At 43.4% G+C, this 23209-nt stretch overlaps 1 protein-coding gene across 3 annotated transcripts in view; it reads left to right on the plus strand.

Moving 5' to 3' along the window:
• The window catches only part of GBE1 (1,4-alpha-glucan branching enzyme 1), a 230439-nt gene that overhangs the window by 140858 nt on the left and 66372 nt on the right, over positions 1-23209 (plus strand). For all 3 annotated transcript variants that reach the window (XM_044294121.1, XM_044294112.1, XM_044294132.1), the window contains exons 10-12: positions 1265-1392; positions 11229-11327; positions 11978-12088. In XM_044294121.1, the coding sequence (XP_044150056.1) occupies positions 1265-1392; positions 11229-11327; positions 11978-12088 (338 nt within the window). The remainder of the gene's footprint in view (positions 1-1264; positions 1393-11228; positions 11328-11977; positions 12089-23209) is intronic.

The raw sequence follows: 23209 nt of genomic DNA on the forward strand, positions 1-23209 counted from the left end.
TAGATAGACATTTTGGACAGATAGAAAGTTGGGTTGGAACACTAAACATCTCAGAAGATAATTGAATCCACTATAGGGGGCAGAGTATGTGGTATCCACATATCGCCTTCCTGGTAGGCAAGTAAAGACTGTAGGTTTCGCTAATGTTATTCAGTAATGTCACCTGTGGATGAAGGGATCCAATAACCATAGATTGTTCATGAAGAAACACATTTATTTAACCTGAACAGACATTTAAAAGGCATCTGTCAGCAGATTTGTACCTATGACACCGGCTGACCTGTCACATGTGCACTTGGCAGCTGAAGGCATCTGTGTTGGTCCCATGTTCATATGTTCTCACATTGCGGAGAAAAATTATGTTTTAATACATGCAAATGAGCCTCTAGGAGCAAAGGGGGTGTTGCCATTACACCTAGAGGCTCTGCTCTCTCTGCATCTGCCGCGCCCTCTGCACTTTGATTGACAGGGCCAGGCAGCCGTGATCACGTTTACATTCCCTGGCCCTGTCAAAGTGGAGAGGGAGCGGCAGTTGCAGAGAGAGCTGAGCCTCTAGGTGTAAGGACAACGACCCAGTTTCTCCTAGAGGCTCATTTGCATATATTAAAACATCATTTTCTCAGCAATGAGGGCACGTATGAACATGGGACCAACACAGAGGCTTTCAGCTACAAAGCGCACATGCAGCAGCTCATCCAATTTTATAGGTACAGATCTGCTGACAGATGCCCTTTAAAAGTAATGTGTCACCATATTTGTTTGGCCATCTTGCCTCAGCCGCTGTTAACAACATTTAGAGAGATGCTTTACAGCAGCCACATGGGCAATAGACTGGAGCGGATTTATTGATGTCTATGGTAGAGTTTTCTAGGCATGCTCTGTAATGGCTACAGTTGTCACTGTGCAGGGAGAGGCAGTTTATAAACTGTGACCATCCTATATTGTGAACGATGGGTCCATTATCTATACAGAGGTGTTACATGTCATTATAATCCCACCTGTGATGATAATGAGATGACTGCTGAAAAACGATTTTGTTCAATACTGGAATTATAAGCATATTATGTTTAGTGGCCAAAGTTAAAAATGCAAGATTGTTTTTTTTGTATTTTTACTATAGATGGTGACATGGAAAATATAAAAAATACAAATGTTTAACATAAAACGTGATTTAAGCAATAGGTCATTTTCTGGTGACACATTCCCTTGTCACCAGAAATTCCCAGAATATAAGATTTTATTATTATTATTTTTTTTTTTTCAGGATGCGGATTCTCTGGCGATTATAATGAATATTTTGGCTTACAAGTGGATGAAGAGTCCCTTGTCTATCTCATGGTAGCAAATCATATGACCCATTCCCTGTACCCGGACTGCATTACAATAGCAGAGGTATTTAACATTGTGGTTTCCACTTTTTTAGAGTTTTTTGGAGGAAAATATTGATTTGGATGTGTTGTGTGCTGGTAATCCTGTACAGATGCCAACCTTCTAAAACAAATTTCAATACAGGATTGTGTAATACAGTTTTAGTGATTGAATTTTGCTATAAAAGAACGTGTTTAATGCCATCACAGAACTGGCAGATAGGGCTGGATTTCCTCAAACAAATCTGACATTTTACATTGTTTAACATATAATTGAGTTTGAGCCCAAATGTGACATTCACGCCTTTGATGTATTATACCTGGAACTCAGAAGGCATTGTGCAGTATTTGGTAATTGAATTTTAATTAAGACCAAAGCAACTCCGGAAATGCAAGTATATAATGGAGAAGTCGCTTTTAAGACCCATTTATGTAGGACTATGGATGGCCAAATGAGCATTCCCATTCCCATCATTGCCCCATGTAAATATGCTCAGCAATCATCCGGCAAACGAGCAGTCAGTGATTGCGGGCATAAAACAGATTGTCAGGTACACTTCTTCCCGTGCAAACAGAGGATATGCTGCCGTAGAACAATCTAATTGTGTGAATTGGGGTTTGAAAGAACAATCTAAAAGATGATTAATTGTTTAAACCCCTAACAATAATTGCCAAACAAACATGAATGTAAAACAACCACCAGGTAGTCTTGCTCCTCCAGCATGAAGGTTTGCTGTGGTTCCCAGCACAATCTCAAGAGTATGAAGATGATACCAGGAGACGGGCAGTCGCATCAGGATAGCTAGACAGGGGAGCAGAAGGGCATCAACCCAGCATCAGGATCTGTATCTACTCCTTTGTGCAAGAAGGAGCACTGCCAGAACCCTACAAAACGACCTCCAGCGGTCTACTGGTCTGCATACAGACTGACTCCTTGAGGATGTCATGGGGCCCAACGTTGTTTTTTGAGATCTGTGTTCACAGCTCAACATCGTGCATTTGATTGCATTGCTAGAGAACACTAGATTTGGCAGGTGTCCCATTGTCTTCACAGATGAGAGCAAGATCACACTGAACACGCGACAGACATGAAAGATTTTGGAGATGAACATTTAACTGCTTGGAAAATCATCAAGCATGACCTGTTTCACAGTGCGTCTGAGCAGGCATATCCTTAGTGTCCTACAAACCTCCACTTGAGGTACCCTGACTGCTGTATCGGAATGAAATCCTCAGAGCTATTGACAGACCTTATGCTGCTGCAGTGGGCCACGGGTTCTTCCTGGTGCAGGACAGTGCCCCTTCTCCTTTGGCCAAAATGTGTAGGCAGTTACTGGTGAATGCTAAAGAAATTGATGCCGTTGACTGGCCATCAGGTGGATTCCTGTCATAACGATCAATGTTTATTTATTTTACTTACTGGTATATAGCACTAACCTATTCCACAATGCTTTGCAGACATTATCATTGCTTGCTGTCCCCCAGTAGAACTCACAATCTAAGTTCCCTATCAGTATGTCTTTTGGGCCCTGGGAGGAAACCTGACTCTCTGGAGGAGACTCACGCAAACATAGGGAGAACATACAAACTTCATATGTTGTCCTTGGTCAGATTAGAACCTAGAATTCGATTCCATACACTGTTTACTTCCTATACACCGTTGATCAAGGGGGAGGGAGAAGCCAGACCTCCACTGATTTAATTGATCCATTGGTTAGTCCCGTTAACTACTTTAGGGCTCATGTAAACAAACATGTGTGGCCCATTCCCGTATTGCAGCCCGAAAATAGCGGGTCTAAAATATACGGGCACCGGCTGCATACGCTCCGTATCATGGATTCACTTGAATAGGTCCATAATCCACAAGATATGGAATAGAGGCACGGAGCAGAGGCCCATGGAAGCACTGCAGAGCGCTTCCGCGGAAAATCAGTCCGTGCTTCCACACCGCAAAAAATAGAACATGTTGGTCTGGACTGAATTTTATGGATCACTGACCCATTCAAGTGAATAGGTCCGCATCTGTAAAGTGCGGGCACACAGCCGGTGCCCATGCATTGTGGACCGCTATTTGCAGTCCACACCACGGGCACGGGCCATACACATTTGTGTGCATGAGCCCTTAAACTCATTTACTGGGGTAATAGGAAGAGATCATATCTTGAACTCCTCTTACAGTCCTATTTGCAAATCACTAACCCCTTGAATTATTGTTTTATCCCCATTTAGTCCCTTCATTCCTTTAGAAGCTTGCATAAGATGTTTTAGAAATATTTGTTCCAGTAGGAAACTTATTTTCCCCTCTGGATCCGTCCTTGATAAATGGCTGACGTCGAAAGACAATAAGCACAGATTTGAAAATATTGCTCTGCCTTCTTACTCGTGACCATAATATTTTAATTTTAGCATGCTGCGTAAGAGACAATGCAATGTCTGAAATCAATGGTCATTGAAATAACCTTGTTTCCTACTGCTACGGCTTTGCAAAAGACGGGAAAAAAAAGGAAAGTGTTTTGATGTTCTTGCTGTGCAAGCAGGCAATATTAATTTTCTGAAAACTAGTCTTTTGGGGGAAATTATGTATCCGTACATGCTTCCTATTGAATTCTTATGCCAAGACACAAGCTGAATGCAATCAAAGAATTGATGAATGATGGCTACATTATGGGATTATTGTACAACACACAGAGCCGAGTAATTTGTTTTTAATGTTTGTGTTAAGTATGAGAGCTGTATCATGTATCACTATGGTCTGTAAGCACACTTGGTATCAAGATAAGGCAGAGTGGTAACTTTTTCTGCAGGGCAGCCCTGCGGGACTTCTCATTGTGGCCTGTACTGCTACCATTTTTTTTTCTGGGTTGTCTACCCTATGATATTGGAAGGCAACACATTATGTTATCCCTTGTAGTCAGTCTCCAAGGGTTTTTTGCTACACAGACCAGTGAACTACGTAACTCATCAGATTGACCATTCAGAACTTGTTGATTCCGATCCTTACCAAACTCCAGGCTGAATTATACAAGGGAAGAAGGGACAGTTGCCTAGGGGATAGAAATGGAGCTTAAATGGGTTATCCTGAAATTTTTATACGTATGACCTGTCTGACACCCAGGACCCCAGCCGATCAGCTGTTTGAAAAGGCACTGGTGCTCCTGTTAGTGTCGTGGCTTTCTCTCAACTTTTCCTAGGCCAGTGACGACCCGTTCATCGATCACGTGGCCTATGCTCAGCCTCATAGAAGTGAATGGGGCTGAGCGTGATGCTAAGCATCGTCACTGTACAGTGTACAACACTGTACTTGGTAAACACTGAAAAGGCCTCAGCACCCACGGGAGTGCCGGTGCCTACTCAAACAGCTGATCAGTGGAGGTCCCGGATGTCGGACCCCCACGATCAGATACTGATAATCTATCCAAGAGGATAGGTCGTCAGTAGTAAAATCTTGAAAAAAAACTTTATGAATAGAGAGTAGTACTGAATGTCACCAATTATAGATGAGTCTCCCTTATTTTTTTTATTTATTTTTTTTACTAAGGGGCCTCAACCAACCTTGATTTCGTCCTGCTCCCAAACAGTTTTTATATTTTTTTTTCCCCACACAGTTCTAGGTAAGCTGGGTAAAAACCCACATAGGAGCTGTAACGGCTGCATCACCACTCCTCCCCAGAGATAGATAAAACGCAAATTAATTCTGCTCTTCTGTCCTCTGAGAGCCAAGCATGAGGTATGCAGCTCCATATGTGGTCCGTACACCAAAGGCTCGGCTCTCAGAGGAGAACTGAGAAAGCCACTGAAAGTCAAAGGACACAACGTTCACAGGTGATGGCAATCTTCAGAGCAGCACTCACTACCGTGAAGACATACAGTCATGTGAAAAAATTAGGACACCCTTTGAAAGCATGTGGTTTTTTGTAACATTTTTAATAAAAGGTTATTTCATCTCCGTTTCAACAATACAGAGAGATTAAAGTAATCCAACTAAACAAAGAAAACTGAAGAAAAGTCTTTTCAAGATCTTCTGTAAATGTCATTCTACAAAAATGCCTATTCTAACTGAGGAAAAAGATAGGACACCCTTGCCCCTAATAGCGAGTGTTACCTCCTTTGGCTGAAATAACTGCAGTGAGACGGTTCTTGTAGCCATCTACCAGTCTTCGACATCGGTCTGAGGAACTTTTACCCCACTCCTCAATGCAGAACTTTTTCAGCTGTGAGATGTTTGAGGGGTTTCTTGCACGTACAGCCCTTTTCAAGTCACCCCACAGCATCTCAATGGGATTCAAATCTGGACTTTGACTTGGCCATTCCAGGACTCTCCATTTCTTCTTTTTCAGCCAATCTTTGGTTGATTTACTAGTATGTTTTGGGTCATTGTCATGTTGCATGGTCCAGTTCCGCTTCAGCTTTAATTTTCTAACTGATGGTCTCACATGTTCTTCAAGCACCTTCTGATACACAGTAGAATTCATCGTGGATTCTATGATGGTGAGCTGACCAGGTCCTGCTGCAGCAAAGCAGCCCCAAACCATGACACTTCCACCTCCATGCTTCACAGTTGGTATGAGGTTCTTTTCTTGGAATGCTGTGTTTGGTTTACGCCAAACATGTCCTCTGCTGTTGTGTCCAAATAATTCAATTTTGGACTCATCTGTCCAAAGAACATTATTCCAGAAGTCCTGGTCTTTGTCAACTTTATCTCTGGCAAATGTCAGTCTGGCCTCGATGTTTCTCTTGGAAAGCAAAGGTTTCCTCCTTGCACACCTCCCATGCAAGTTAAACTTGTACAGTCTCTTTCTGATTGTAGAGGCATGTACTTCTACATCAACAGTAGCCAGAGCCTGCTGTAGTTCTCGAGATGACACTTTAGGGTTTTTGGAGACCTCTTTTAGCATCTTGCGGTCTGCTCTTGGGGTGAACTTGCTGGGGCGACCAGTCCTGGGCATGTTGGCAGTTGTTTTGAAAGCCCTCCACTTGTAGACTATCTTCCGGACAGTGGAATGGCTGATTTCAAAATCTTTTGAGATCTTTTTAAATCCCTTCCCAGACTCATAGGCTGCTACAATCTTTTTTCTGAAGTCCTCTGACAGCTCTTTTGCTCTCACCATGGTGCTCACTCTCACTTCAACAGTCAGGAGCACACCAAACTAAATGTCTGAGGTTTAAATAGGGCAAGCCTCATTCAACATGCAGAGTAACGATCTACTAATTATGTGCACCTGGTGTGATATACCTGTGTGAGATCTGAGCCAATTTAAGAGGGAATACATGTGAGGGTGTCCTATCTTTTTCCTCAGTTAGAATAGGCATTTTTGTAGAATGACATTTACAGAAGATCTTGAAAAGACTTTTCTTCAGTTTTCTTTGTTTAGTTGGATTACTTTAATCTCTCTGTATTGTTGAAACGGAGATGAAATAACCTTTTATTAAAAATGTTACAAAAAACCACATGCTTTCAAAGGGTGTCCTAATTTTTTCACATGACTGTACACTGCAATGCATCAGCCCATCACGACCTCAGATCCACTTTGGTCATCCGAACAGTGAAGAAAAGGAGATTGACGGCAGCAACTCCAGAAACGTAATTTATTCAAAGTGGGTCCATATGACATGTGCAAAGCTCGCCAATAAAGTGCTGCAATGTTTCGGCTAGCAAGTAGCCTTTGTCAAGCATACATACAGAGTAAATCACAAGAATATAAATACCAGAAAAAATATTGCCCCTAGGCGGCTTCAACCAATGGTGATCACATATTATAAAGACAAACACCTGTTCCAATAAAGTGTATAATTCATGTGCATGTCCCCTCAATAACCCAATAAAAAATTACTATTGATTACCTAAGAGGGGGTGCTAGCATCCACGACTGAGGAATTGTTTGTATGCCGCGAGTGATACGTTGCCCTTGGGTCATGTGATCATGGACTATTTAAATTAGCGTTCGTGTGGATTTGAGTGTGACCCCCGCCCCAGACGAAGTGAAGGCAAAACCCAGGTTGGGCAAGTGATTTTATATACTATGATCAAGTGTTTTATTTTTGAGTAAAATAAATTATACTTAAAAAAAAAAAAAAAAAAAAAAAGATTTGGGTATTGCACTATGATCTGTTCCTTTTAGAGGAAAATCTAATTGCTGGTTGATATTGAGATTGTGCACCGGAGATGCATCTGTGAAGTTGAAATATCTTCGGGAAGACCTTCTGTTTGTGAATTATTCCTCATTCAAGTGTAGCACGGACCCACATGTATGTACTTACTGTATCATGTAGATCACGCCCTTGGATCTACATGTATAGTATCCATTAACTGTATACAAATCCAGTGTATGGGTGTGAAAAAGTATCACCTTTAATCATATTGCTACAGTTGCCGCATCCCAAACATGGGAAATTGCCCTTTTTTTTGCGGAGCTTGAAACGTTTGTCCCTCACCTCCTACACTCCCAATGTCAGTCTTGACGAGTCTATCTCTGATTTGCTATTCCTCCTAAATGACATCAATGGAGGAACTCCAAATTCAGTAATGGAGGGTAAGCCTTTCTGTAAAATATGCCATTCTTAAGTATTATTTCTATTCTGCCACTATGCTGACTATACGTGGACACAAATGGTATTCTATTTATATTTTTCTTCTTGTTCTTCTTTTTGTCTGTAAAATGTCTTCTCTATCTACCACTTTTGCCCTATCCAAAGATCTATGTAGCAATCTACGTGGCTCTCCTCTGTTTGTAAACTTCTCGCACATTTCTTTCTCTCGACTGTCAAACTAATCATCATCCAAAACCACTCTCCTTACCCTAAGAAGTTGACTCCACAGGAGAGATTCCACCATACATTGGGGGTGACTGCTATCAAACTGCAATAAATTATTCCTGTCTGTTGGTTTTTGATATAAATCAGTCTTGATGCAATCATCCTCCACATATATTCTTATGTCCAAGAATTGAAACTCTTTTTCCGATACCGTCTTAGTGAATTGTAAACCCGGTATACCCTCATTAAAATGTTGATGGAATATCTCCAATTCGTCTTGTGTGCCACTCCATATCAAAAATACATAGTTGATGTAACGCCACCAGCACGGGGCCCTCTCCATAAAAGACGATTGGTACACAAGTCTGTCCTCCACTTCAGCCATATAGATGTTAGCATAAGTTGGTGCCACATTGGACCCCCATCACGGTCCCGTGCTTCTGCTGGTAGAAGGTGTCCCCAAAGAGGAAATAATTCCTCGTAAGGACAACCTCCAAAAGTTGGAGAACAAACCATGCACCTTCTGGAGAGAGCCCTGAGCCAGACAATGCCACACCGACAGACCGAAGTCACCACCGTCATGCTCAATCGATGTATATAGGGAAACCAATTGCTAGGCAATTGGATATCCCTCAACTCAAAAAATTATCTGTATCCCTAATGTAAGAACAGGGAGTAGGCAATCAAGGAATATAGCAATTGTGCTAAATACCGACCTTCTCCCTGAGACAATTGGTCTTCCGGGGCGGTTGTTTTTAACCGTTTTGTAATTTTTCTTCTCTTTTTAGATTGGGGGAGAAGCAGTCGGAAGGCCAGCCATGCATACAGATTTTTTTTTTTTAACGCAGATTTTTATAGCGCTATTTTTTTATATCACCAAATACTTGCAGATACATGCCCTTTTAATTGTAACATTTGATTATACAAGGTGGATCTACCGATGATGTCGGTATAGATCCCTTGTTGATATATTTGTTAGTTTCCATGGCAATAGAGACTCTTTTTGTGGCCACATGATTGTGGAGAACAACACGTGACCCGGTCCCCATGGTGAGTCAGACACACTTTGCAGGCATGTGGGCGGAGAAGTTAGGTGATGCGGTCATGTGTCCAGTCAGGTGATCGCTCCTTTGATGATGCGGCTGGTCAGATGACGACTGACTGAACACGTGACTGTTGGGTATTGCTACGCTGAGAAGAGGAAGTTTTGGAAATGTGCGTTTGGAATAGAGGGAAGCTAATGGCGATATGCATGATGCGGGCATTCGGGATGCTACCACCTCCTCTTAGGTAATCTTCTTTTATTGGGTTATTGAGGGGACATTCACATGAATTATACACCTTATTGGTGGATGTTAAGGAACGGATGTTTGTCTTTATAATATGTGATCACCATTGGTTGAAGCCTCTTAGGCTACTTTCACACTAGCGTTCGGCTGTCCGCTCATGAGCTCCGTTTGAAGGGGCTCACGAGCGGACCCAAACGCTTCCGTCCAGCCCTGATGCAGTCTGAATGGATGCGGATCCGCTCAGACTGCATCAGTCTGGCGGTGTTCAGCCTCCGCTCCGCTCAGCAGGCGGACACCTGAACGCTGCTTGCAGCGTTCGGGTGTCCGCCTGGCCGTGCGGAGGTGTGCGGATCCGTCCAGACTTACAATGTAAGTCAATGGGGACGGATCCGTTTGAAGATGCCACAATATGGCTCAATCTTCAAGCGGATCCGTCCCCCATTGACTTTCAATGTAAAAGTCTGGACGGATCCGCTCAGGCTAATGTCACACTTAGCTTTTTTTTTGCCAATTTAATGCAGACGGATCCGTTCTGAACGGAGCCTCCGTCTGCATTAATATGATCGGATCCGTTCAGAACGGATCCGATCAAACGCTAGTGTGAAAGTAGCCTTAGGGGCGGTATTGTGTATGGTATTTATATTCTTGTAATTTACTCTGTATGTATGCTTGACAAAGGCTACTTGTTAGCTGAAACTTTGCAGCACTTTATTTGCGAGCTTTGCAGATGTGTCATATGAACCCACTTTGAATAAATTACGTTTCTGGAGATGCTGTCGTCAATCTGTTTTTCTTCACAATGTTCACAGGAGGACTTTTGCCCCTTCAATCATGACATACAGCATCAAACATTTTCAACAGGCTATGTATGTTTTCGTAGGGAATTTCTTTTTTTATGATTTCATTTTACTCATTTCGGGCTAAAAACATTTTTTCAATTGGTCTTTATCAAAAATATTGAGCCATTGTATCACAAAGTTAGTTAACTGTCTAGCGGTGTAAATCAGACATTTGCTTAGAGCCTCTAATAACCTATATTTGCAATTTACTAAGAGGTCATAAACACCTATTTAAGCCACATTCTTATCAGTAAGATGAGAACGGAGCTATAATGAGTGTTTATAATGGAGTGTTTATAATGTCAGAGAGCAGAGATAAGGAGCCGGTCAGATTAGCTGGCTGACAGAGCAGAGAGAATTCAGATCCCTCTTTTATAGCATCTCAGCCCTGTACAGAAAAAAGGGCTCCATATTTTGTAATACAGACTAATTACAAAAAATTATTTTAGCTCAAAAGGAGTACAATGCAATAATAATAAAAATAAAAAAAAATGCCCCCAAAGGTGTACATACCCTTTTACAACTTAGCAAGGTCGCACATGTAAAGGTCTACTCAATTACTTAACCTATATGTTGTATTTTTGAAGAAACTGCCTAAAATGTGTAGGACACTAAGGTGAGATCCTGATTTACCTTTGTGGTATATGCAGTCCTGAATATCACTCCAAATGTATAAATTAGAAACCGTTTTGAAGAAATTCAATTTGTATTAGGTCTAGTAGTAAAATTATGCAACTGGGGAAACTGCAGTAAAGGAATATTTTGTTATTTTATTTTTATTTTCTAGATTTTTATTGGCAAAAAAAACTAAAATGTTTTGTATAAAATGAGAAATAAAAAAAAATTACTTTTTTTTGCAAACCTCAAAGTAGGTGAATAATATTTGGGGTGGAAAAACTTTCCTTGTCTCTTCTGTCTTTTATATTCTATTTTTTATTTTATTACGTTAAATGAGTTTGTTCTCTTTTCCCCTGTAACAGGATGTTTCTGGGATGCCAGCTCTCTGCTGCCCTGTAACACAAGGTGGTGGAGGATTTGATTACCGGCTAGCCATGGCTGTGCCCGATAAGTGGATTCAGGTAATTGAACATGTGATTTCTTTTTTATTTATATTTTTATTATAAATTTCAAAGTATAACAGGAGGTAACAGGATACCAAGGTATAGGCTCGCAGGCCACGCCAAAGTGATTTTAAGTACGGAGTAGGTACATAACAGATACAAAAATATTGCACAAATGCATAGGTAACACGCGAATCAATCACTAGCAGTCTAGCGAGAGACATAAAATAGATGAGGCGCATGTGGAACTGGAAGCGTGAGGGTGACGGAAACACCTGGTGCAGCGGTATTTGAGTCTACAACGTAAGGTGGGGAGGTCCCCCGGGTGGGGTGTATGTTGTGTTGTATGGCGGTGCCTGAAAGCTAGATATAGAAGTTCCAGTCTATTTAGGCATCAATAGAGTACGCTAAAATTTGGGCCATCTGAATTTAGACCACAGGGACCATTTTTTGAGGAATAATACGTGTGTGCGTGATTCCCAAGAAGATAGTTCCTCGAACCTATGGATCTGATCAATTTTTTGGATCCATTGTTCTAGGGTGAACATGTGATTTCTTTACCCAGGCCCAAGCAGTCAACTCTTATACAGTTGACGCGTTTTAGAACATTGATATGAAGGAGTGCTTTCTACTGTAAAAAGCATCTGTTCACCTTATATTTAATGCAGATTCTGAAAGAGTACAAGGACGAAGAATGGAATATAGGGAATATAGTTCATACACTGACGAACAGAAGATATAACGAAAAGTGCATTGCGTATGCTGAAAGCCATGACCAGGTAATGTATCTGTAATTGAATGTAGTCACCTTGCCATACAGATGTTATAAAAACTAGATACAAAATGACATAGCATTTTTATTCAGACATTACCAAGCAGTAAAGGTTGCATTCAATTGAAGGTTGGTTGAATCATTTCTCGCAGCCTTTTCCTGCTTTTATTGTACTTTAGCATGATCTGCTCTTGATTTAAAGGGGTTGTGCCATGAAAAATAGTTTACATTTTTCAAACCAGCGCCTGGATCTGAATTCATTGGTAACCGAATGTAATTCAAAATTTAGTACAGCCCGTGAGTTATTCAACAAAAAATATCTCTATCGCCCCCTGCTGTTTCTTCTTTTCCTTATTTGTCCATCCAACTCATTGACCTCACTGAGGTGGACACACGTGCTCAGTTCCATCCTTCAACTGCCACCAGCCCTATATTCTGTTAGAAACATAGAAACATAGAAACATAGAATGTGTCGGCAGATAAGAACCATTTGGCCCATCTAGTCTGCCCAATATATCTGAATCCTATGAATAGCCCCGGCCCTATCTTATATGAAGGATGGCCTTATGCCTATCCCATGCATGCTTAAACTCCTTCACTGTATTTGCAGCTACCACTTCTGCAGGAAGGCTATTCCATGCATCCACTACTCTCTCAGTAAAGTAATACTTCCTTATATTACTTTTAAACCTTTGCCCCTCTAATTTAAAACTGTGTCCTCTTGTGGTAGTTTTTCTTCTTTTAAGAAGCTGTAAGAATTACAAGGAGAGAGCTGCAGCAGTATTTGGGAGATCTCTAGATCTGTGTGGGGTACAGGTCTGGTGTCTGGGTCTAGCCTTCTTACAAAGAGATTACCATCTACTATATATTGTCTGATTTCCGTTTTTTACATTGGTCACGGCATAACCATTTTAATGAAAACATGTCATAGAGAACAGACTACCTGTAGCCTTGTGTCAAGACCCTCGGCTGTAATCTTTAGGTGATCCCAACAGCAAGTGTTTCTTTTTCCTGCAGCACCCCCTAAAGAATAAATCGCACAGTACAACATTACATGCACGGGTATGTCAGGTTCTCTAGAGGAAGAGATGCTCCAAAGCTAGAAGGGGGGAATTCAGCAGGAAGGAGAAGTAGAAGTCCTTCCTTCTTATATTTCTAATTCCCTTCCAAATGACTTCTGGCTTTGGCTGAAGAGCTTCCACAAAAATCTGTGTGGGATCACCACCCTAAAAGGGGTTCTGTCACAGCTTATTGTTTTTGCCCAAAAGCCTAGTGACCTCATTCTCTTGTGTTTTCATCCTTGTCTTCCATTCACAAAGCTTTCTTTACAGAGCTGTTGTGCAGCTCAGCCTATGGGCCACCTGGAAGCTATAGTTCTGGCATCTCCTCCTGCAGGTATCTCCCAGTCCCCTTCATTATTTGGTGCTTCCAGTGGTTATTCCTCTGTGCATGCTCGGCCAAGTGAAGCACAGTCAATGCAGTAGATAGACCTACACAACATGGAGACTCAGATGTCCTTACTGCACATAATCACGCTGTGCAGTGAGGACGGAATAACGCGTATGTGCAATTTCCATGCAAAGTGAGAGAGAACACTGGCAATTGAAGACTAGAGAAAAAGCTATTCTCATCCACCAAACCAGACAAGAACAGGACCTACAGTCACTTTTGTGGAAACTGCACACCGGTTGATGATAAAAACAGATGTGTGTATGGCTCTATTGACTTGCATGGGTAAGCATACTATCCAATTTAAAAATGGATAGCGCGCTGACAAAAAATATGGTTGTGTGCATGACTGCTAAGAAAGTAGTACATTTGGGGGAATACCCCATCAATTCTAATGTATCCATGGCTGGCATATGTGGCTGTTCCGTAATCTTTGAAAGCTCATAATGCAGAATAACCATCATAGAATTTATACTGCAAAAAAAATGTTGCCTGTAAGGCTACTTTCACACTTGCGTTTAGGTGCGGATCCGTCTGGTATCTGCACAGACGGATCCGCACCTATAATGCAAACGCTTAGATCCGTTCAGAACGGATCCGTTTGCATTACCATGAACAAAAAAAAAATGTTTTTTTTTTTTGTTTGTTTGTTCATAATAATGCAAACTGATCCGTTTTGACTTTACATTCAAAGTCAATGGGGGACAGATCCGTTTGCAAATTGCACCATATTGTCAACTTCAAACTGATCCGTCCCCATTGACTTACATTGTAAGTCTGGACGGATCCGTTTGCCTCTGCACGGCCAGGCGGACACCCGAACGCTGCAAGCGGCGTTCGGGTGTCCGCCTGCTGAGCGGAGCGGAGGACAGACGGAGCCATACTGATGCATTCTGAGAGGATCCGCATCCACTCAGAATGCATTAGGGCTGGACGGATCCGTTCGGGGCCGCTTGTGAGAGCCTTCAAACGGAACTCACAAGCGGAGCCCCGAACGCTGATACAAACACTAATTGCTTTTAATAAATCAGTAACAAAGAATAAGGAAATTAACATTAGGCAAGGGTTCAGTGTAACGTTCTTGTAGGGATTAAATATAAAACTGACGAACCCAGTGACCAATTTTAGAACCACCAGAGATTGTGAATATTAATTTCAGGCTGTAAGTTTAAACAATACGTTATTTGTCTTCCTCATATTTGGCAGAATACCAAATCCTCTGATGAAAAGATTTACTTGAATACTTAACTCATCATGAAGACTTAAAGGGCTTGTCCAGTTTCCTATATTAATGACCTATCCTGAAGATAGGTCATCAGTGTCAGATCAGCGCAGGGCCGACTCAACACCCCTGCTGGTCAGCTGTTTGAAAAGATGCAGGGCTCCTGCGAGCTCTGCGTTCTCTTCACTGTATGCATGCTCATTTTACATCTCAGCTGTCTCGTTGACTTAAATGCAAAGGAGCAGTTGTAGTTCCACTCCTTTCCACTCCATTCCATTCAAGATGGCGAGCAGGTACACAGTGAAAGGAATGCAGCACTCACAGGAGCCCTGCATTCTCTTCAAACAGCTGATCTGTGGGGGTGCCGGGTGTCAGACGATCCTCACAGTTCGTCTTCGCTTTTGAAAGAGTCATACTTACCTGCTACCCATTACTGGAGTCCCGCACACTGGTTCCTGCATGTCCATCTTCCGGTCTGTGCCTTGCTTACTTCCTCCCCGGCATGGGCATGGTCACCTGCTCCACTGAAGCCAACCACCGGTTTCAGCTTTGACATGTCTCTTGTGGACACGTCACCATTATCTTGCATTCTAGAAACATACCGCCGGAGGGTGGCTGGGCAGTAGGGGTGGCTTATGATGTGTCATACCGTCACACCAAAATTAGATTACTGGGTATTGAGAAATATAATATTTATAGAACTTTGACAACCATTTTAGCATGATTAGACATTCATGTCTTCAAGTCTCCACCTAGCATAGTGAGGAGAAGCCTACTACGTCACCAGCAGTAAACAAACAGGCAAAGGGGAGCAAGAAGAAGAAGAAAATCCCTTTATTGTCCCTCAGTGGGGAAATTTTGGCATAACAGCAGCTATCACATTCAAAATAGTAAAAATACAAGAAAAGAATAACTCAGAATTTAATTAAAAAATTCACTACTGGGTTTTTGGGAACAGTGGTGGGTATAAATTCTAACCGCTGCTGGGTGGAAGGACCTACGATAACGTTCCTTCCTCCACCTAGGATGCAGCAGTCATTGACATCATCGGTCTCCTCCGTGCCCCGCAAATCCCGCTCCTGCACCGTCCATTTTAGTATTAGGCGCAGGTGAAGGACGCTCGCCTGCTGCCATCTTTCACTCACCTGCCCCTAATACTAAATGGACGGCGCAGACGCGGGATTTGCGGGGCGCGGAGGAGACCGAGGATATCAATCACCTTTACAAGGGCGTGCCAAACGGTGAGAGGGCGGAGCCTCTAGGTGCTACAACAACTCCCCGCTAGCACCTAGAGGCTCATTTGCATATTATAAAGTCATTATTTAGCACTAACGGAGGCAGACAGGGAGATATAAGTCATACAGTTATGTTCTGCTGACATTAGCACATTGCATAACTATTTTTCTAATGACAGAAACCCTTTAAGGGGACAACCTAGGACAGAGCTGGCCTTCTTAATGAGCTTATCTAATCTCTGTCTCTCCGCCATAGATAAGATACTCCCCCTAACAAACCACACCATAGAATATGGCTGATGCCACCACTGAGTCAGTCTCCTCAACAGATTTTGAAAAGAGCATCAGTGTTATGGCTCCAGTCCAGTTTGTTGTTCAGGTGAACACCTAGGTACTTATAAGAATCCACCACCCCAATGTCCGTTCCCTGTATGTTCACCGAAACCAAAGCAGAGGGCCTGTGTCTGCGGAAATCCACCGCCAGCTCCTTGGTTTTGGCCGCGTTGATCTGGAGCTGGTTCCGCTGACACCAGTCCGCAAAATCCTGTGTCCCCTGTCTGTACTCTGAGTCGTCCTCACCTGTGATAAGGCTGACTATGGCAGAGTCATCAGAGAACTTCTGTAGGTAGCAGCCTGGGGAGTTGATGGAGAAGTCTGCAGTGTAGGGGGGAGTAAAGAGGAACGGTGCCAGCACAGTTCCCTGTGGTGCCCCCATACTGCAGAACAGCTTGTCAGAGACACAACCCTGAGATTTAACAAACTGTGAGCGTTCTTTGAGTTTGTCAACTGCTACAAGAGGACATAGTTTTAAATTAGAGGGGCAAAGGTTTATAAGTATTATCAGGAAGTATTACTTTACTGAGAGAGTAGTGGATGCATGGAATAGCCCTCCTGCAGAAGTGGTAGCTGCAAATACAGTAAAGGAGTTTAAGCATGCATGGGATAGGCATAAGGCCATCCTTCATATAAGATATGGCCAGGGGCTATTCATAGTATTCAGTATATTGGGCAGACTAGATGGGCTAAATGGTTCTTATCTGCCGACATAGTCTATGTTTCTATCCAATGTGACATGTGGTAGTCCACTCCTGCCATCTCCAGCTTGTCCCTCAGAAGTCCAGGTTGGATGGTGTTAAAAGCACTGGAGAAATAAAAAAACATGATCCTCACAGTGCTTCCAGGCCTCTCCAGGTGAGTTAGAGCTCGGTGAAGTAGGTAGATGATGGTATCATCCACCCCGATGCCAGGCTGGTAGACAAACTTCAGTGGATCCAATTAGGACCTCACCAGGGGGCAAAGATGGTTGAGAACTAGCCTCTTGAGGATCTTCATCAAGTGTGAGGTCAGTGCTACCGGCCTGTAGCTGCTGAGGTCTTTAGCGTGAGAGGTCTTTGGCTCTGTTACCACACAGGAGGTTTTCCACTGCTGTTATACCTTCCCCAGCCTCAGGCTCATGTTAAACATGTGACCCATAATGCCACACAGTTGGTCTGAGCAGAACTTAAGGAGCCTGGGGCTAATGCCGTCTGGTTCTGCAGCTTTGCGCACCTTGATTTTCTGTAGTTCCTTCCTCATCTGGAGTGTTGTGAAGGACGGGGTGGGGAGGGGGGCTGAACGATGGAGTCCTCTGGTGTGTGTGGGGGGGGGGGGGGGGAGTGGTGGTAGGTTGCTGAGAGGTGAACAGGCAGTTATAGTAGTGGTGGGGGAATAAAATGGGGGGGTGTTTGTAGCAGCATGGGTTCAACTCATTAACCCACCAGAAATCACCTGCAGTCTGGATTTGACCCGGTTTGTGACCTGAGATGGTTTCCAGGCTTTTTCAGACCTTGCTTGTGTTATTCTGCTGCAGCTGGTTCTCCATCTTCTTCCTATTGATGGTTTTCCCCTTTCCTTCTCAGCTCCTTCTGCACAATTTTAAGCTCCTCCTTGTTTCCAGATTTAAGGCTTTATTTCTGGGTTAATACAAGGCTTATTATTAGAAAAACACAGTACCTTCATGACTGGCACAGTGTTGTCCACACAGAAGTTGATTTAGTCTGTGATGCAGACTACTTGATGTAGTCTGTGAAGGAAATGCTCTGATGCTCATATGTGGTAAAAGACTAGCTTGTATCTGGGTTCAGCCTTGAACCCGAACAACCCCTTTAAGTTATCCCCTATCCATAATAATGGTTAGCTATTAATCGGTAGGGATCCTACTGCTGGGACCCCCACTGATCACTAAAACGGGTGCCCCCAGAGCCCCTCAAAATCAATGGAGCAGAGTGCAGGGCATGCAACCTGCCACTCCATTCATGTGTAGGAGAGTTCTGGAGACAGCTGAGTACGGCTATTTCCGGAAATCCCATAGAGATGAATTGAGTGCCAATGTGCATTTATTTCAGAATGCTCCAAAGGATACAGGTTTCACATTCTCGTGATTAGTGGGGGATCCTAGTGTTAGGGCCCCCACGACCTAATAGTCATCCCCTATCCTGTGGATAGAGGATAACTTTTAACAACTGGAATACCCCTTTAAATGTCTCCCTAGTTTAAATGCTCCGACAGACTTCAGCTATTGCAGGTTTTCTCTCGTTACCGATGAACTCAAAGGGCATTGCTTTTGCATTTAAATAATTGATTCCTTTCTGTCCTGCATTTCTTATTTAGAAATGATGTAAAATACAGTAATATTTGCGCAGAAAGCATTTTAAAGCATACTTACAAATTTCTGTGATGTCCTTGGCGATCTAATTGCTCACATGGGATAGGTAATTCTAAAGTAGTTGTGCATCTTAAGTTCCAAGTCATATCCATTTTAACCTGGCACTCCAGCTGCATCTAGGTCCTTGAATAAAGCTCCTGAATTAAATTCAGTTTCTCCCCAGTCTGGAAGTTGCTGGCTATCGTCCAGATATTAATACTGTACATTCTTCCCATTCTATCTGCCAGCTAATATTTGGTGCTGTGCTAATTACAAGAACCTGTGGCTTTCAGGCAATGACAATGTGCACGGTGTATAAGGAAAACTTTTATAATTATCAAACTGCATAATGAGCCATTTAAGCTTCGTACTTTCCTCCCCTACTGAGTGAACAATTAATGACAGAACACTGTCTAAAAGTTTGTTTATTGCTACACCCTATGCATATTTAACGAGGGATGAGCCGACATACCGGCCGAGTGGAATTCAAAGCAAAGCAAAACTTCTCTAATGTGACGATCCAGGTGGACTAGATTACATTTTTTCTTGACACGTTGATTGTTTCCATAGATGATTAGATTACTCACAGTACTAGTGATAGATAAGACTCTATTATCTATCTATACAGGTTATCATCCACTCAACTATGAAATAATCCACAATTATCCTTATACGGTTAGATACTGAGTTAAAATATATCTTTAACTGGATATACAGTCGTGGCCAAAAGTTTTAAGAATTACATAAATATTGGAAATTGGAAAAGTTGCTGCTTAAGTTTTTATAATAGCAATTTGCATATACTCCAGAATGTTATGAAGAGTGATCAGATGAATTGCATAGTCCTTCTTTGCCATGAAAATTAACTTAATCCCCAAAAAACCTTTCCACTGCATTTCATTGCTGTCATTAAAGGACCTGCTGAGATCATTTCAGTAATCGTCTTGTTAGTGTGAATGTTGACGAGCACAAGGCTGGAGATAGGGTTGGACGATATCAAAAATATTCCCACAATAACGATATTAAGAAATTTATCGCGATAACGATATATATCGCGATAAATGCCCATTTAAAAGAAAAAAACACTTGGGGCCATATACTGTATGGGGGCCGCCACAAGGAGACGTTACACTGTATGGGGGCAGCCGGGCAGCCACAAGGAGACATTATACTGTATGGGGGCAGCCACAAGGAGACGTTATATTGTATGGGCGCAGCCACAAGGAGACGTTATATTGTATGGGGGCAGCCACAAGGAGGCGTTATACTGTATGGGGGCAGCCACAAGGAGGCGTTATACTGTATGGGGGCAGCCGGGCAGCCACAAGGAGGCGTTATACTGTATGGGGGCAGCCACAAGGCGGCATTATACTGTATGGGGGCAGCCACAAGGAGACGTTACACTGTATGGGGGCAGCCGGGCAGCCACAAGGAGACGTTATACTGTATGGGGGCAGCCACAAGGAGACGTTATACTGTATGGGGGCAGCCGGGCAGCCACAAGGAGACGTTATACTGTATGGGGGCAGCCACAAGGAGACGTTATACTGTATGGGGGCAGCCACAAGGAGACGTTATACTGTATGGGGGCAGCCACAAGGAGACGTTATACTGTATGGGGGCAGCCACAAGGATACGTTATACTGTATGGGGGCAGCCACAAGGATACGTTACACTGTATGGGGGCAGCCACAAGGAGACGTTATACTGTATGGGGGCAGCTAGGCAGCCACAAGGAGACGTTAATTGTATTAATCATTGGTGGCAGTGGCCACAGGGTCCCCCTCCCCCTCCCATCATTGGTGGCAGTGGGGCCCCCCTCCCTCCCCAGTATTAATCATTGGAGGCCACAGGGTCGTCCCCCCATCATTGGTGCCAATGGGCTCCTCCCTCCCCAGTATTAATCATTGGAGGCCACAGGGTCGTCCCCCATCATTGGTGGCAGTGGGCAGTTCTGATCGGAGTCCCAGCAGTGTAATGCTGGGGCTCCGATCGGTTACCATGGCAGCCAGGAAGCTACTGAAGCCCTGGCTGCCATGGTATGATGGTGAGCAGCATTATACTCACGTGCGTCGTGGCCGCTGGGCGCTCCTTCTTCTGTCTGTGCGGCGCATTGCTAATGCTTATACCATTAGCAATGCACCGCACAGACCTATGAGTAGAAGGAGCGTCCGGTGGCCACGGCGCACGTGAGTATAATGCTGCTCACTAACATACCATGGCAGCTAGGGCTTCAGTAGCTTCCTGGCTGCCATGGTAACCGATCGGAGCCCCAGCATTACACTGCTGGGACTCCGATCAGAACTGCCCACTGCCACCAATGCAGGGACTTAAGAACATTCCCGGCACCCGACCTCTGAGAGGACGCTGTGATCACCTGAGGGGTTAATTGCGCGGATCACAGCGTCCTCTCAGAGGTCAGGTGCCGGGAATGCGAGTCACAGAATTCCTTCCCTCCCTCACGCTGGCTGAATTGTAAATGTGCTGTACGGTTCATGCTGGGGCGGGCGGCCGCGGGCGCAGATTTAGAAGCGGTCAGCGCACATGACCGCTTCTATGACGTCACAAAATACTGCGGTATTTAGGAAACGGCGATATCGCCATATCGCCGTTTTTTTAATACCGCGGTATATCGTGATACCGGTATATCGCCCAACCCTAGCTGGAGATCATTATTTCAGGCTGATTGATTTCAAGCATCACCCTCCTTTTAACAGGTCAAGAAACGGGTGCAGCCATCATAGTGTTGCATTAAAATGGCTTCACAGGCAAGGATATTGTGGCTACTAAGATTGCACCTCAATCAACAATTTAAAGGATCATCAAGAACTTCAAGGAAAGAGGTTCAATTCTTGTTAAGAAGGCTTCAGGGCGTCCAAGAAAGTCCAGCAAGCGCCAGGATCGTCTCCTAAAGAGGATTCAGCTGCGGAATCGGAGTGCCACCAGTGCAGAGCTTGCTCAGGAATGGCAGCAGGCAGGTGTGAGTGCATCTGCACGCACAGTGAGGCGAAGACTTTTGGAAGATGTCCTGGTGTCAAGAAGGGCAGCAAAGAAGGCACTTCTCTCCAAAGAAAACATCAGGGACAGATTGATCTTCTGCAGAAAATATGGTGAATGCACTGCTGAGGACTGGGGCAAAGTCATATTCTCAGATGAAGCCTCTTTCCGATTGTTTGGGGGATCAGGAAAAAGGCTTGTCCGGAGAAGAAAAGGTGAGCGCTACCATCAGTCCTGTGTCATGCCAACAGTAAAGCATCCTGAGACCATTCATGTGTAGGGTTGCTTCTCATCCAAGGGAGTGGGCTCACTCACAATTTTGCCCAAAAACACAGCCATGAATAAAGAATGGTACCAAAACACCCTCCAACAGCAACTTCTTCCAACAATCCAACAACAGTTTGGTGAAGAACAATGCATTTTCCAGCACGATGGAGCACCGTGCCATAAGGCAAAAGTGATAACTAAGTGGCTCGGGGGCCGAAACATTGACATTTTGGGTCCATGGCCTGGAAACTCCCCAGATCTTAATCCCATTGAGAACTTGTGGTCAATCCTCAAGAGGCGGCTGGACAAACAAAAACCCACTAATTCTGACAAACTCCAAGAAGTGATTATGAAAGACTGGGTTGCTATCAGTCAGGAATTGGCCCAGAAGTTGATTGAGAGCATGCCCAGTGGAATTGCAGAAGGGCCAACACTGCAAATACTGACTCTTTGCATAAATGTCATATAATTGTCGATAAAAGCCTTTGAAACGTATGAAGTGCGTGTAATTATATTTCACTACATCACAGAAACAAAGATCTAAAAGCAGTTTAGCAGCAAACTTTGTGAAAACTAATATTTGTGTCATTCTTAAAACTTTTGGCCACGACTGTACAGTTAACAAAAGAAATATTAAAGGTGATGCTGGGGCTTTGGATCCGGGCAAACAGGACTAAACGTATGATTCCTGGAGAGTTGGGGTCTCTGGCAGTAATAACCCTATAACGACCTATCCTGGCTCATTGCAATGTATTTTAACCTCCTAACAGTCACATAAAAAAATTATAATTAAAATTGTTTTGTTCATTTTTAATATATGTCTGAAGTAAATATTGTTGTCACACAACTCAGGGGACACAATTTATTTTTTAACTCCTTAGTAACATAACTAATTTTAGCCTTCAAGGGGTTGTGCAGCCAGGACATATTGATAACCTATACTCTGAATAGGTCATTAATATCAGATTGGCGGGGAATCCGACTCCTGGCACCCCAGTCGATCAGATGTTTGAAGGGGACGGGATGGTCATACAAGTACTGCTTCCTCTTCAAGACTACACTGCACATTGTTTCACTTTCAGTGGTAGCGCAGTGTAATTACAAGTGCTTGTTCCATTCAGGTGAATGAAACGAGCACTTTTGATCACACTGCATCGCCAGTACTTCCAAGATGCATGGTCTAATCCATAGGTCATAGAGCTCACACGAGTGCCACCTCCTCTTTAAACCGCTAATCGGCACTGGCAGTCGGACCTCCACCGATCAGATATTAAT

This window comes from Bufo gargarizans, chromosome 1, assembly GCF_014858855.1.
Source record: "Bufo gargarizans isolate SCDJY-AF-19 chromosome 1, ASM1485885v1, whole genome shotgun sequence".
Taxonomy (NCBI): Eukaryota; Metazoa; Chordata; class Amphibia; order Anura; family Bufonidae; genus Bufo; species Bufo gargarizans.